The sequence below is a fragment of the Lipotes vexillifer genome, unplaced genomic scaffold, assembly GCF_000442215.2.
Source record: "Lipotes vexillifer unplaced genomic scaffold, Lipotes_vexillifer_v1.1 scaffold810, whole genome shotgun sequence".
NCBI classification, from domain to species: Eukaryota; Metazoa; Chordata; class Mammalia; order Artiodactyla; family Lipotidae; genus Lipotes; species Lipotes vexillifer.
The window spans coordinates 904,445-920,741 of NW_006797357.1; the positions used below are offsets into that span (position 1 = coordinate 904,445).

The 16,297-nt window shown below is 39.8% G+C and overlaps 1 protein-coding gene across 1 annotated transcript in view; it reads right to left on the reverse strand.

Annotated features, from left to right (window-relative positions):
• Positions 1 to 16,297, reverse strand: part of MTREX (Mtr4 exosome RNA helicase) — a 147,409-nt gene that overhangs the window by 117,917 nt on the left and 13,195 nt on the right. The window contains exon 6 of the mRNA XM_007469275.1: positions 16,274 to 16,297. Coding sequence (XP_007469337.1) covers positions 16,274 to 16,297 — 24 coding nt within the window. The remainder of the gene's footprint in view (positions 1 to 16,273) is intronic.

Consider the following 16,297-nt stretch of genomic DNA (forward strand, 5'->3'; position numbering starts at 1 on the left):
GCACCGCCTAAACTAGCTTCAGAGACGGGCGTGAGCCGTGGCTATCAGCACAGACCCCAGAAACGGGAATGAGACGCTAAGGCTGCTACTGCATCCACCAAGAAACCTGTGTGCAAGCACAGGTCACTATCCACACCTCCACTCCCGAGAGCCTGTGCAGCCAAACCACTGGCAGGGTCCCGTGATCCAGAGACAACTTCCCCGGGAGAATACATGGCGCACCTCAGGCTAGTGCAACGTGATGCTGTCCTCTCCCGCCGCAGGCTCGCCCCGCATTCCGTACCCCTCCCTCCCCTCGCCTGAGTGAGCCAGAGCCCCTGAATCAGCTGGTCATTTAACCCCATCCTGTCTGGGCGGGAACAGACGCCCTCAGGCAACCTACACGCAGAGGCAGGGCCAATCCAAAGCTGAACCCCAGGAGCTGTGAAAAAAAAGAAAAGAAAGGGAAATCTCTCCCAGCAGCAGCGGATTAAATCTCCACAATCAACATGATGTACCCTGCATCTGTGGAATACCTGAATAGACAACGAATCATCCCAAAATGAGGCAGTGGACTTTGGGAGCAACGATATATGTATTACTTTCCTTTATCTCTTTTTGTGAGTGTGTATGTGAATGCTTCTGTGTGTATTTTGTCTGTATAGCTTTGCTTTCATCATCTGTACTAGGGTTCTGTCTGCTCACTTATTTTTCTTTTCTTTTAGTTTAGTTTTAGCACTTTTTATCATTGGTGGATTTCTTTTTTGGTGTGCTTTCTCTTTTCTTTCCTTCTTTTGTTTTTTGTTACTTTTTTTTTTTTTTTTTTGCGGTACGCGGGCCTCTCACCACTGTGGCCCCTCCCGCTGCGGAGCACAGGCTCTGGAGGCGCAGCCTCAGTGGGCATGGCTCACAGGCCTAGCTGCTCCGTGGCATGAACCCGCGTCCCCTGCATCGGCAAGTGGACTCCTAACCACTGCGCCACCAGGGAAGCCCTGTTTTTTTTTATTTTTTAATAATTATTTTTTATTTTAATAACTTTACTTTTTTTTTCTTACTTTCTTTCCTTTCTTCTCCCTTTTATTCTGAGCTGTGTACATGACAGGATCTTGGTGCTCTGGCCGGCTGTCAGGCCAGTGCCTCTGAGGTGGGAGAGCCGAGATCAGGACATTGGTCCACCAGAGACCTCACAGCTCCACATCATATCAAACGGCAAAAATCTCTCAGAGATCTCCACCTCAACGCCAAGAGCCAGCTCCACTCAACGACCCAAGCTACAGTGCTGGACACCATATGCCAAAACAACTAGCAACACAGGAACACAATCCCACCCACTAGCACAAAGCATACCTAAAATAATATGGTCACAAACACCCCAAAACATACCACTGGACATGGACCTGCCCACCAGAAAGACAAGATCCAGCCTCATCCAGCAGAACACAGGCACTAGTCCCCTCCACCAGGAAGTCTACACAACCCACTGAAGTAACCTTAGCCACTGGGGGCAGACACCAAAAACAATGGGAACTACGAACCTGAAGCCCAGGAAAAGGAAACCCACACAAAGTAAGTTAACCAAAATGAGAACACAGAGAAACAAACAGCAGATGAAGGAGCAAGGTAAAAACCCACCAGACCAAATAAATGAAAAGGAAACAGGCAATCTACCTGAAAAAGAATTCAGAGTAATGAGAGTAAAGATGATCCAAGATCTTGGAAACAGAATGGAGAAAATGTAAGAAATGTTTAACAAGGACACAGAAGAACTAAAGAGCAAACAAACAATGATGAACAACACAATAAATGAAATTTAAAATTCTCTACAAGGAATCAACAGCAGATTAACTGAGGCAGAAGAACAGATAAGTGACCTGGAATATAAAATAGTGGAAATAAGTACTGCAGAGCAGAATAAAGAAAAAAGAATGAAAAGAGTAAAGGACAGTCTCAGAGACCTGTGGGACAACATTAAATGCACCAACATTCGAACTATAGGGGTCCCAGAAGAAGAAGAGAAAAAGAAAGGGACTGAGAAAATATTTGAAGAGATTATAGTTGAAATATTCCCTAATATAGAAAAGGAAATAGTTAATCAAGTCCAGGAAGCACAGAGAGTCCCATACAGCATAAATCCAAGGAGAAACACTCCAAGACACATATTAATCAAACTATCACAAATTAAATACAAAGTAAAAATATAAAAAGCAGCAAGAGAAAAACAACAAATAACATACAAGGGAATCCCCATAAGGTTAAAAGCTGATCTTCCAGCAGAAACTCAGCAAGCCAAAAGGGAGTGGCAGGACATATTTAAAGTGATGAAAGGGAAAAACCTAGAACCAAGATTATTCTACCCAGCAAGGATCTCATTCAGATTAGACAAAGAAATTAAAACCTTTAGAGACAAGCAAAAGCTAAGAGAATTCAGCACCACCAAACCAGCTTTATAACAAATGCTAAAGGAACTTCTCTAGGCAGGAAACACAAGAGAAGGAAAAGACCTACAATAACAAACGTCAAACAATTAAGAAAATGGTAATAGGAACACACATATTGATAGCTACCTTAAATGTAAATGGATTAAATGCTCCAACCAAAAGACACAGACTGGCTGAATGGATACAAAAACAAGATCCAGACATATGCTGTCTACAAGAGACCCACTTCAGACCTAGGGACACAAACAGACTGAAAGTGAGGAGATGGAAAAAGATATTCTAAGCAAATGGAAATCAAAAGGAAGCTGAAGTAGCGATGCTTATATCAGACAAAATAGATTTTAAAATAAAGAGTGTTACAAGAGACAAAGTAGGACACTACATAATGATCAAGGGATCATTACAATAAGAAGATATAAAGTTGTAAATATTTATGCACCCAACATAGGAGCACCTCAATACCTAAGGCCTCAATACCTAAGGCAAATGCCATAAAAGGCCATAAAAGGGGAAATGGACAGTGACACAATCACAGTAGGGGACTTTAACACGTCACTTTCACCACTGGACAAATTATCCATAATGAAAATAAAAAAGGACACACAAGCTTTAAATGATACATTAAACAAGCTGGACTTAATTGACATTTGTAGGACATTACATTCAAAAACAACAGAATACACTATCTTCTCAAGTGCTCATAGAACATTCTCCAGGATAGATCATATCTTGGGTCACAAATCAAGCGTCGGTAAATTTAAGAAAATTGAATCGTTTCAAGTATCTTTTCCGACCACAATGCTATGAGACTAGATATCAATTACAGGAAAATATCTGTAAAAAATACAAACACATGGAGGCTAAACAATACACTACTAAATAACCAAGAGATCACTGAAGAAATCAAATAGGAAATCAAAAAGTACCTAAAAACAAATGACAATTAAAACACGATGACCCAAAACCTGTGGGAAGTGGCAAAAGCAGGTCTAAGAGGGAAGTTTAGAGCAATACAATCCCACCTGAAGAAACAAGAAACATCTCAAATAAACAACCTTACACCTAAAGCAATCAGAGAAAGAACCAAAAAACCCCAAAGTTAGCAGAAGGAAAGAAATCATAAAAATCAGATCAGAAATAAATGAAAAACGAATGAAGGAAACAATAGCAAAGATCAATAAAACTAAAAGCTGGTTCTTTGAGAAGATAAACAAAATAGACAAACCATTAGCCAGACTCATCAAGAAAAAAAAGGAGAAGACTCAAATCAATAGAATCAGAAATGAAAAAGGAGAAGTAACAACTGACAATGTAGAAATACAAAGGTTCATGAGAAATTACTACGAGCAACTACATGCCAGTAAAATGGACAACCTGGAAAACATGGACAAATTCTTAGAAATGTACAACCTTCTGAGACTGAACCAGGAATAAATAGAAAATATAAACAGACCAATTACAAGCACTGAAATTGAAACTGTGATTAAAAATCTTCCAGTAAACAAAAGCCTAGGACCAGATGGCTTCACAGGCAAATTCTATCAAACATTTAGAGAAGAGCTAATATCTATCCTCCACAAACTCTTCCAAAACATAGCAGAGGCATGAAAACTCCCCAACTCGTTGTATGAGGCCACCATCACCCTGATACCAAAACCAGACAAAGATGTCACAAAGAAAGAAAACTACAGGCCAACAGCACTGATGAACATACATGCAAAAATCCTCAACAAAACAGTGGCAAACAGAATCCAACAGCACATTAAAAGGATCATGCACCATGATCAAGTGGGATTTATCCCAGGAATGCAAGGATTTTTCAATATATGCAAATCGATCAAAGTGATAAACCACACTGAAAAACTGAAGAATAAAAACCATATGATCATCTCAATAGATGTAGAAAAAGCTTCTGACAAAATTCAACACCCATTTATGATAAAAACCCTCCAGAAAGTAGGCATAGAGGGAACTGATCTCAACATAATAAAGGCCATATATGACAAAGACACAGCCAATATCGTCCTCAATGGTGAAAAACTGAAGCCATTTCCACTAAGATCAGGAAATAGACAAAGGTGCCCACTCTCACCACTATAAAAGGAATCCAAAGAAATAAAGAATCCAAGAAATAAAAGGAATACAAATCAGAAAAGAAGAAGTAAAGCTGTCACTGTTTGCAGATGACATGATACTATACAGAGAATCCTAAAGATGCTACCAGAAAACTACTAGAGCTCATCAATGAATTTGGTAAAGTAGCAGGATACAAAATTAATGCACAGAAATCTCTGGCATTCCTATACACTAATGATGAAAAATCTGAAAGAGAAATTAAGGAAACACTCCCATTTACCACTGCAACAAAAAGAATAAAACACTCAGGAATAAACCTACCTAAGGAGACAAAATACCTGTACGCAGAAAACTGTAAGACACTGACGAAAGAAATTAAACATGATACAAAGAGACGGAGAGATATACCACGTTCTTAGATTGGCGGTATTAACATTGTGAAAATGACTATACTACCCAAAGCAATCTACAGATTCAAAGCATTCCCTATCAAACTACCAATGGAATTTTTCACAGAACTAGAACAAAATTTCACAATTTGTATGGAAACACTGAAGACCCCGAATACTCAAAGCAATCTTGAGAAAGAAAAACGGAACTGGAGGAATCAGGCTCCCTGACTTCAGACTATACTACAAAGCTGCAGTAATCAAGACAGTATGGTACTGACACAAAAACAGAAATAAACATCTATGGAACAAGACAGAAAGCCCAGAGATAAACCCACGCACATATGGTCACCTTATTTTTGCTAAAGGAGGCAAGAATATACAATGGAGAAAAGTAAGTGGTGCTGGGAAAACTGGATAGCTACATGTAAAAGAATGAAAGTAGAACACTCCCTAACACCATATATAACAATAAACTCAAAATGGATTAAAGGCCTAAATGTAAGGTCACACACTATACAACTCTTAGAGGCAAACATAGGCAGAACACTATATGACATAAATGACAGCAAGATCCTTTTTGACCCACCTCCTACAGAAATGGAAATTAAAACAACAAAAAATAGGACCTAATGAAACTTCAAATCTTTTGCACAGCAAAGAAAACCATAAACAAGATGAAAAGACAACCTTCAGAATGGTAGAAAATATTTGCAAACGAAGCAACTGCCAAAGGATTCATCTCCAAAATTTACAAGCAGCTCATGCAGCTCAGTATCAAAAAAACAACCCAATCCAAAAATGGGCAGAAGACCTAAATAGACATTTCTCCAAAGATATACAGATTGCCAACAAACACCTGAAAGGATGCTCAATGTCACTAATCATTAGAGAAATGCAAATCAAAACTACAATGAGGTATCACCTCACCCCAGGCAGAATGGCCATCATCCAAAAATCTACAAACAATAAATGCTGGAGAGGGTGTGGAGAAAAGGGAACCCTCTTGCACTGTTGGTGGGAATGTAAACTGATATAGCCACTATGGAGAAGAGTATGGAGGTTCCTTACAAAAGTAAAAATAGAACTACCATACGACCCAGCAATCCCACTACTGGGCATATACCCTGAGAAAACCATAATTCAAAAAGACTCATGTACCACAATGTTCACTGCAGCTGCATTTACCAAAGCCAGGACATGCAAGCAAGCTAAGTGTCCATCGACAGATGAATGGATAAAGAAGATGTGGCATATATATATATACAATGGAATATTACTCAGCCATAAAAAGAAACTATATTGAATTATTTGTAATGAGGTGGATGGACCTCGAGTCTGTCATACAGAGTAAAGTTAAGTCAGAAAGAGAAAAACAAACACCGTATGCTAACACATATATATGAAATCTACAAAAAACCAAAAATGATTCTAAAGAACCTAGGGACAGGACAGGAATAAAGATGCAGATGCAGAGAATGGACCTGAGGACATGGGGAGGGGCAAGGGTAAGCTGGGACAAAGTGAGAGAGTGGCATGGACATATATACACTAGGAAATGTAAAACACATAGCTAGTGGGAAGCAGCCACATAGTACAGGGAGATCAGCTCGGTGTTTTGTGACCACCTAGAGAGGTAGGATAGGGAGGATGGGAGGGAGATGCAAGAGGGAAGAGATATGGGGATATATGTATAGGTGATTCACTTTTTTTTTTTTTTCTTGCGTTATGCGGGCCTCTCACTGTTGTGGCCTCTCCCATTTGCGGAGCACAGGCTCCGGACGCGCAGGCTCAGTGGCCATGGCTCACGGGCCCAGCCGCTCCGCGGCATGTGGGATCCTCCCGAAACGGGGCACGAACCCGCGTCTCCTGCATCGGCAGGCGGACTCTCAAGCACTGCGCCGCCAGGGAAGCCCGGTGATTCCCTTTTTTATAAAGCAGAAACTAACAAACCATTGTAAAGCAATTATACTCCAATAAAGATGTTAAAAAAAAAAGAGATGTTAATAGAAATGCAAAAATATTCATCACCCAAGGAGGTAAAATTCACAATGTCCTGGCAGGCATTAAAAAATAAACAGGTAAGCAAAGAACGAGGCAAACAGAACCTGTAATAATGAGTAAAAGTAAATAAATAAAAAGGCATCAAAAAATGAGAGAAAACATAAAAGAGTAAACAAGGATATTGAAAGTTACTATAGTCTAACTATATTCTATATATTGAAGAACATTGAAAAAAGATAAAACAGCATGTTTGGGGGGAGGGGGGACGAGGGCAAGATGGCAGAAGAGTAAGACGTGGAGATCACCTTCCTCCCCACAGGTACACCAGAAATACATCTACACGTGGAACAACTCCTACAGAACACCTACTGAACGCTGGCAGAAAACCTCAGACCTCCCAAAAGGCAAGAAACTCCCCACATACCTGCATAGGGCAAAAGAAAAAAGGAAAAACAGAGACAAAAGGATAGGGACAGGGACCTGCACCAGTGAGAGCGAGCTGTGAAGAAGGAAAGGTTTCCACACACTACGAAGCCCCTTCACGGGCAGAGACTGCGGGTGGCGGAGGGGGAAAGCTTCGGAGCCACAGAGGAGAGCACAGCAACAGGGGTGCAGAGGGCAAAGCGGGGAGAGATTCCCGCACAGAGGATCAGGGCCAACTGGCACTCACCAGCCCGAGAGGCTTGTCTGCTCAACCGCCGGTGAGGGCGGTGCTGGGAGCTGAGGCTCGGGCTTTGGTCAGAGCGCAGGGAGAGGACTGGGGTTGGTGGCGTGAACACAGCCTGCAGGAAGTTAGTGCAGCACAGCTAGCCGGAAGGGAGGCCGAGAAAAAGTATGGACCGGCCCAAGAGGCAAGAGACTTTTTCTTCCCTATTTCCTGGTGCACGAGGAGAGGGGATTAAGAGCGCTGCTTAAAGTATCTCCAGAGAGGGGCGTAAGCCGCGACTAAAAGCGAGGATTCCAGGGCTTCGCTGGTGGCGCAGTGGTTGAGAGTCTGCCTGCTGATGGAGGGGACGCCAGTTCGTGTCCCGTTCTGGGAATATCCCACATGCCACGGAGAGGATGGGCCCATGAGCCATGGCTCGGGATCCAGGGACAACTTCCCCAGGAGAATGCACGGTGCGCCTCAGGCTGGTGCAACATCACGACGCAGGCCTGCCCCCCCCTCCGTGCCTGAGTGAGCCACAGTCCCTGAAGCAGCTGCTCCTTTTAACTCCATCCTATCTGAGCAAAGAACAGACAGGCGACCTACATGCAGAGGCGGGGCGAAATCCAAAGCTGAGCCCCTGGGAGCTGTGAGAACAAAGAAGGGAAATCTCTCCCAGCAGCCTCAGAAGCAGCGGATTAAAGCTCCACATTCAACTTGATGTACCCTGCATCTGTGGAATACATGAAGACAACGAATCACCCCAAATTGAGGAGATGGAGTTTGAGAGCCAGATTTATGATTTTTTTCCCCTTTTCCTCTTTTTGTGAGTGTGTATGTGTATGCTTCTGTGTGAGATTTGGTCTGTATAGCTTTGCTTCCACCATTCGTCCTAGGGTTCTATCTGTCCTTATTTTTAAAATTTTTTTCTTAATATTTTTTATTTTAACAACTTTATTACATTTTATCTTACTTTATTTTATTTTACTCTATCTTCTTTCTTTTTTCCTTCCTTCCTTCCTGCCTCCCTCCCTCCTTTCTTTCTTTCCCTCTTTCTTTCTGTCTTTCTGTCTCCTTCCTTCCTTCCTTCCCTCTCTCTCTCTCTCTCTCTCTGCCCCCCCCCCTTTCTCTCTTTCTTTCTACTAATTCTTTCTTTCTACTTTTTCTCCCTTTTATTCTGAGCCGTGTGGATGAAAGGCTCCTGGTGCTGCAGCCAGGAGTCAGTGCTGTGCCTCTGAGGTGGGAGAGCCAACTTCAGGACACTGGTCAACAACAGACCTCCCAGCTCCACATAATATCAAACGGCGAAAAGCTCCCAGAGATCACCATCTCAACACCAGCACCCAGCTTCACTCAACAACCAGCAAGCTACAGTGCTGGACATCCTATGCCAAACAACTAGCAAGACAGGAATACAATCCCACCCATTAGCAGAGAGGCTGCCTAAAATCATAAGAAGTCCACAGACACCCCAAAACACACCACCAGACGTGGACCTGCCCACCAGAAAGACAAGATCCAGCCTCATCCACCAGAACACAGGCACTAGTCCCCTCCAACAGGAAGCCTGCACAACCCACTGAACCAACCTTAGCCACTGGGGACAGACACCAAACACAACAGGAACTACGAACTTGCAGCCTGCAAAAAGGAAACCCCAAACACAGTAAGATAAGCAAAATAAGAAGACAGAAAAACACACAGCAGATGAAAGAGCAAGATAAAAACCCACCAGACCAAACAAATGAAGAGGAAATAGGCAGTTAACCTGAAAAAGAATTCAGAATAATGATAGTAAAGATGATCCAAAATCTTGGAAATAGAATAGACAAAATGCAAGAAACATTTAACAAGGACCTAGAAGAACTACAGATAAACAACACAATAAATGAAATTAAAAATACTTTAGAAGGGATCAATAGCAGAATAACTTAGACAGAAGAATGGATAAGTGACCTGGAAGATAAAATAGTGGAAATAACTACTGCAGAGCAGAATAAAGAAAAAAGAATGAAAAGAACTGAGGACAGACTCAGAGACCTCTGGGACAACATTAAACACACCAACATTCGAATAATAGGGGTTCCAGAAGAAGAAGAGAAAAAGAAAGGGACTGAGAAAATATTTGAAGAGATTATAGTTGAAAACTTCCCTAATATGGGAAAGGAAATAGTTAATCAAGTCCAGGAAGCACAGAGAGTCCCATACAGGATAAATCCAAGGAGAAATACGCCAAGACACATATTAATCAAACCGTCAAAAATTAAATACAAAGAAAACATATTAAAAGCAGCAAGGGAAAAACAACAAATAACACACAAGGGAATCCCCATAAGGTTAACAGCTGATCTTCCAGCAGAAACTCTGCAAGCCAGAAGGGACTGGCAGGACATATTGAAAGTGATGAAGGAGAAAAACCTGCAACCAAGATTACTCTACCCAGCAAGGATCTCATTCAGATTTGATGGAGAAATTAAAACCTTTACAGACAAGCAAAACCTGAGAGAGTTCAGCACCACCAAACCAGGTTTACAACAACTGCTAAAGGAACTTCTCTAGGCAAGAAACACAAGAGACGGAAAAGACCTACAATAATGAACCCAAAACAATTAAGGAAATGGGAATAGGAACATACGTATCGATGATTACGTTAAGTGTAAATGGACTAAATGCTCCCACCAAAAGAAACAGATTGCCTGAATGGATACAAAAATAAGACCCATATATATGCTGTCTACAAGAGACCCACTTCAGACCTAGAGACACATACAGATTGAAAGTAAGAGGATGGAAAAAGATATTCCATGCAAATGGAAACCAAAAGAAAGCTGGAGTAGCAATTCTCGTATCAGACAAAATAGACTTTAAAATAAAGATTACTACAAGAGACAATGAAGGACACTACATAATGATCAAGGGATTGATCCAAGAAGAAGATAAAACAATTGTAAATATTTATGCATCCAACACAGGAGCACCTCAATACATAAGGCAAAAACTAGCAGCCATAAAAGGGGAAATCGACAGTACCGCATTCAAAGTAGGGGGCTTAACACGCCACTGTCACCAATGGACAGATCATCCAAAATGAAAATAAATAAGGAAACACAAGCTTTAAATGATACATTAAACAAGATGGACTTAACTGATATTTATAGGACATTCCATCCAAAAACAACAGAATACACGTTTTACTCAAGTGCTCATGGAACATTCTCCAGGATAGATCATATCTTGGGTCACAAATCAAGCCTTGGTAAATTTAAGAAAATTGAAACTGTATCAACTATCTTTTCCGACCACAACGCTATGAGACTAGATAGCAATTACAGGAAAAGATCTGTAAAAAATACAAACACATGGAGGCTAAACAATATACTACTTAATAACGAAGTGTTCACTGAAGAAATCAAAAAATACCGAGAATCAAATGACAATGGAGACACGACGACCCAAAACCTATGGGATGCAGCAAAAGCAGTTCTAAGAGGGAAGTTTACAGCAATACAATCCTACCTTAAGACACAGGAAACATCTCGAATAAACAACCTAACCTTGCACCTAAAGCAATTAGAGAAAGAAGAACAAAAAAACCCCAAAGTTAGCAGAAGGAAAGAAATCATAAAGATCAGATCAGAAATAAATGAAAAAGAAATGAAGGAAACAATAGCAAAGATCAATAAAACTAAAAGCTGGTCCTTTGAGAAGATAAACAAAATTGATAAACCATTAGCCAGACTCATCAAAAAAAAAGGGAGAAGACTCAAATCAATAGAATTAGAAATGAAAAAGGAGAAGTAACAACTGACACCACAGAAATACAAAAGATCATGAGAGATTACTACAAGCACCTCTATGCCAATAAAATGGACAACCTGGAAAAAATGGACAAATACTTAGAAATGCACAACCTGCCAAGACTGAATCAGGAAGAAATAGAAAATATGAACAGATCAATCACAAGCACTGAAATTGAAACTGTGATTAAAAATCTTCCAACAAACAAAAGCCCAGGACCAGGTGGTTTCACAGGCAAATTCTATCAAACATTTAGAGAAGAGCTAACACCTATCCTTCTCAAACTCTTCCAAAATATAGCAGAGGGAGGAACACTCCCAAACTCATTCTACGAGGCCACCATCACCTTGATACCAAAACCAGACAAGGATGTCACAAAGAAAGAAAACTACAGGCCAATATCACTGATGAACATAGATGCAAAAATCCTCAACAAAATACTAGCAAACAGAATCCAACAGCACATTAAAAGGATCATACACCATGATCAAGTGGGGTTTATTCCAGGAATGCAAGGATTCTTCAATATACGCAAATCTATCAATGTGATTAACCATATTAACAAATTGAAGGAGAAAAACCATATGATCATCTCAATAGATGCAGACAAAGCTTTCGAGAAAATTCAACACCCATTTATGATAAAAACCCTGCAGGAAGTAGGCATAGAGGGAACTTTCCTCAATATAATAAAGGCCGTATATGACAAGCCCACAGCCAACATCATCCTCAATGGCGAAAAACTGAAAGCATTTCCACTAAGGTCAGGAACAAGACAAGGTTGCCCACTCTCACCACTCTTATTCAACATAGTTTTGGAAGTTTTAGCCACAGCAATCAGAGAAGAAAAGGAAATAAAAGGAATCCAAATCGGAAAAGAAGAAGTAAAGCTGTCACTGTTTGCAGATGACATGATACTATACATAGAGAATCCTAAAGATGCTACCAGAAAACTACTAGAGCTAATCAATGAATTTGGTAAAGTAGCAGGATACAAAATTAATGCACAGAAATCTCTGGCATTCCTATACACTAATGATGAAAAATCTGAAAGTGAAATCAAGAAAACACTCCCATTTACCATTGCAACAAAAAGAATAAAATATCTAGGAATAAACCTACCTAAGGAGACAAAAGACCTGTATGCAGAAAATTATAAGACACTGATGAAAGAAATTAAAGATGATACAAACAGATGGAGAGATATACCATGTTCTTGGATTGGAAGAATCAACATTGTGAAAATGACTCTACTACCCAAAGCAATCTATAGATTCAATGCAATCCCTATCAAACTACCACTGGCATTTTTCACAGAACTAGAACAAAAAATTTCACAATTTGTATGGAAACACAAAAGACCCCGAATAGCCAAAGCAATCTTGAGAACAAAAAATGGAGCTGGAGGAATCAGGCTCCCTGACTTCAGACTATACTACAAAGCTACAGTAATCAAGACAGTATGGTACTGGCACAAAAACAGAAAGATAGATCAATGGAACAGGATAGAAAGCCCAGAGATAAACCCACGCACATATGGTCACCTTATCTTTGATAAAGGTGGCAGGAATGTACAGTGGAGAAAGGACAGCCTCTTCAATAAGTGGTGCTGGGAAAACTGGACAGGTACATGTAAAAGTATGAGATTAGATCACTCCCTAACACCAACCACACACAAAAATAAGCTCAAAATGGATTAAAGACCTAAATGTAAGGCCAGAAACTATCAAACTCTTAGAGGAAAACATAGGCAGAATACTCTAAGACATAAATCACAGCAAGATCCTTTTTGACCCACCTCCTGCAGAAATGGAAGTAAAAACAGAAACAAATGGGACCTAATGAAACTTCAAAGCTCTTGCACAGCAAAGGAAACCATAAACAAGACCAAAAGAGAACCCTTAGAATGGGAGAAAATATTTGCAAAGGAAGCAACTGACAAAGGATTAATTTCCAAAATTTACAAGCAGCTCATGCAGCTCAATAACAAAAAAACAAACAACCCATTCCAAAAATGGGCAGAAGACCTAAATAGACATTTCTCCAAAGAAGATATACAGACTGCCAACAAACACATGAAAGAATGCTCAACATCATTAATCATTAGAGAAATGCAAATCAAAACTACAATGAGATATCATCTCACACCAGTCAGAATGGCCATCATCAAAAAATCTAGAAACAATAAATGCTGGAGAGGGTGTGGAGAAAAGGGAACACTCTTGCACTGCTGGTGGGAATGTGAATTGGTACAGCCACTATGGAGAACAGTATGGAGGTTCCTTAAAAAACTACAAATAGAACTACCATATGACCCAGCAATCCCACTACTGGGCATATACCCTGAGAAAACCATAATTCAAAAAGAGTCATGTACCAAAATGTTCATTGCAGCTCTATTTACAATAGCCCGGAGATGGAAACAACCTAAGTGCCCATCATCGGATGAATGGATAAAGAAGATGTGGCACATATATACAATGGAATATTACTCAGCCATAAAAAGAAACGAAATTGAGCTATTTGTAATGAGGTGGATGGACCTAGAGTCTGTCATACAGAGTGAAGTAAGTCAGAAAGAGAAAGACAAATACCGTATGCTAACACATATATATGGAATCTAAGAAAAAAAAAATGTCATGAAGAACCTAGGGGTAAGACAGGAATAAAGACACAGACCTACTAGAGAATGGACTTGAGGATATGGGGAGGGGGAAGGGTAAGCTGTGACAAAGTGAGAGAGTGGCATGAACATATATACACTACCAAACGTAAAATAGATAGCTAGTGGGAAGCAGCCGCATAGCACAGGGAGATCAGCTCAGTGCTTTGTGACCACCTAGAGGGGTGGGATAGGGAGGGTGGGAGGGAGGGAGACGCAAGAGGGAAGAGATATGGGAACATATGTATATGTATAAGTGGTTTACTTTGTTATAAAGCAGAAACTAACACACCATTTTAAAGCAATTATACCTCAATAAAGATGTTAAAAAAAGAGATGTAAAAAAGCAAACAAAAAAACCCCAGCATGTTTGGAAGAAATATGGAAAATATTAAAAGACCCAAACCAAACTTTCAGCGATAAAAAAATCTAAATCTAAGATGAAATAAACTGGGTAGGATTAATAGCATATTTGACATTGCAGGAAAAAAAGATGAATAAACTTAAAGCCATTTAAGAGGAGCTGTCCAAAATGAAACACAGAATAAACACCAAAAAACAATAATAAATAAGAGTATCACTAGGCTCTGAGACAACTTAAAGTCACCTGATATAAGTTTAACTGAAGTCCTCAGAGTACTAGAAGGGGGACTATTTGACATAAAAAATGGCTGCAATTTTTCCAAATCTGATGAAAACTAATAAACCCATGATTTGAGAAGCCCAATAAATTCAAGCATAAGAAACATGAGAATAATTATGTGAAGTCACATCATAATTAAGCTGCCAAAAGTCAGTGATGAAATTAAAAAACAGCCAAACATCCCATCAGAGCTGTATGCAAAGCAGCAGGAAAATACTGACCTATAACGAAGGGAAAAGTCATTTAATTGAAACAGATCAGGAAGTAACACAAATGAAAGTAATAGAAAAACATTTAAACAGTTTTTAAACTGTATTCTGTATGCTCAAAAAGCTGGAGGAAAGTTAAGTAGACACATGGAAAACAAACACACACATAAATGAACTTCTAGCAAAGAAAACTATCATATCTGAGATGAAAAAATGCACTGAATAGGATTAAGGACAGATTAGATAATGAAGAAGCAAAGATTAATGAATCTTAAGATAGAGCATTAGAAAAGACCTGAAATGAAATGCACAAAAAATGAACATAGCATTAGTGAATCATGATACATATTCATGACTGAAGGGAAATTTACAGCACTAAATGTTTGCGTAAGAAAAAGGTCTGAAATCAATGATCTCACCTTTCCTCCTTTAGAAAACTAGAAAAAGAGCAGATGAAGCCCAAAGTAAGTAGAAGAAATGAAATAAAGCTAAGAGTCTAAATTTACTTACAGAAATGAAAAAGTTTAAACTTTTAAAGAGTATGGTAAGAAACAGTTATTTTAAAATTTCATTTTAAAACTAGAAAGTGAGCAAGAGAAGAAAGGAACAGAGACAAACTACAAAAGAGCCAGAGAACAATTAACAAAATGGCAGTAAGTACACACCTATGAATAATAAAATGTAAATAGACGAATTCTCCAATTAAAAGACAGAGTGGCTGAATGGATAAAAAAACAACTTGCAGCTACATGCTGCCTACAGGAGACTCACTTCAGATATAAGGACACACAGACTGAAAGTGAAGGGATGGAAAAAGATATGCCATGCAAGTGGAAACCAAAGGAAAGTTGTGGTAGCTACACTTATGTAAAACAAAATAAACTTTAAAACTAAGACTGTAAGGACCTCCTTGGTGGTGCAGTGGTTAAGAATCCATCTGCCAGTGCAGCGGACACGGGTTCAAGCCCTGGTCTGGGAAGATCCCACATGCCGTGGAGCAACTAAGCCCATGTGCCACAACTACTGAGCCTGCGCTCTAGAGCCGATGAGCCACAACTACTGCAGCCCGGGCACCTAGAGACTATGCTCTGCAACAAGAGAAGCCACCACAATGAGAAGCCCATGCACCGCAAGTAAGAGCAGCCCCCACTTGCAGCAACTAGAGAAAGCCCATGTGCAGCAACAAAGACCCAATGCAGCCAAAAATAAATAAATAAATTTAAATAAATAAATAAAAAATAAAACTAAGGCTGTAACAAGAGACAAAGGCATTATATAATGATAAAGGGGTGAGTCCAACAGGAGGATATAATATTTGTAAATATTATATTATAAATATTATATTAGGTGCACCCAACATAGGAGCACCTAAATGTATAAAGCAAATATTAACAGTCCTAAAATTCCATTTAAAAAGAAAGCTACTCACTCAGCGCATACAGTTTTTCCTGCT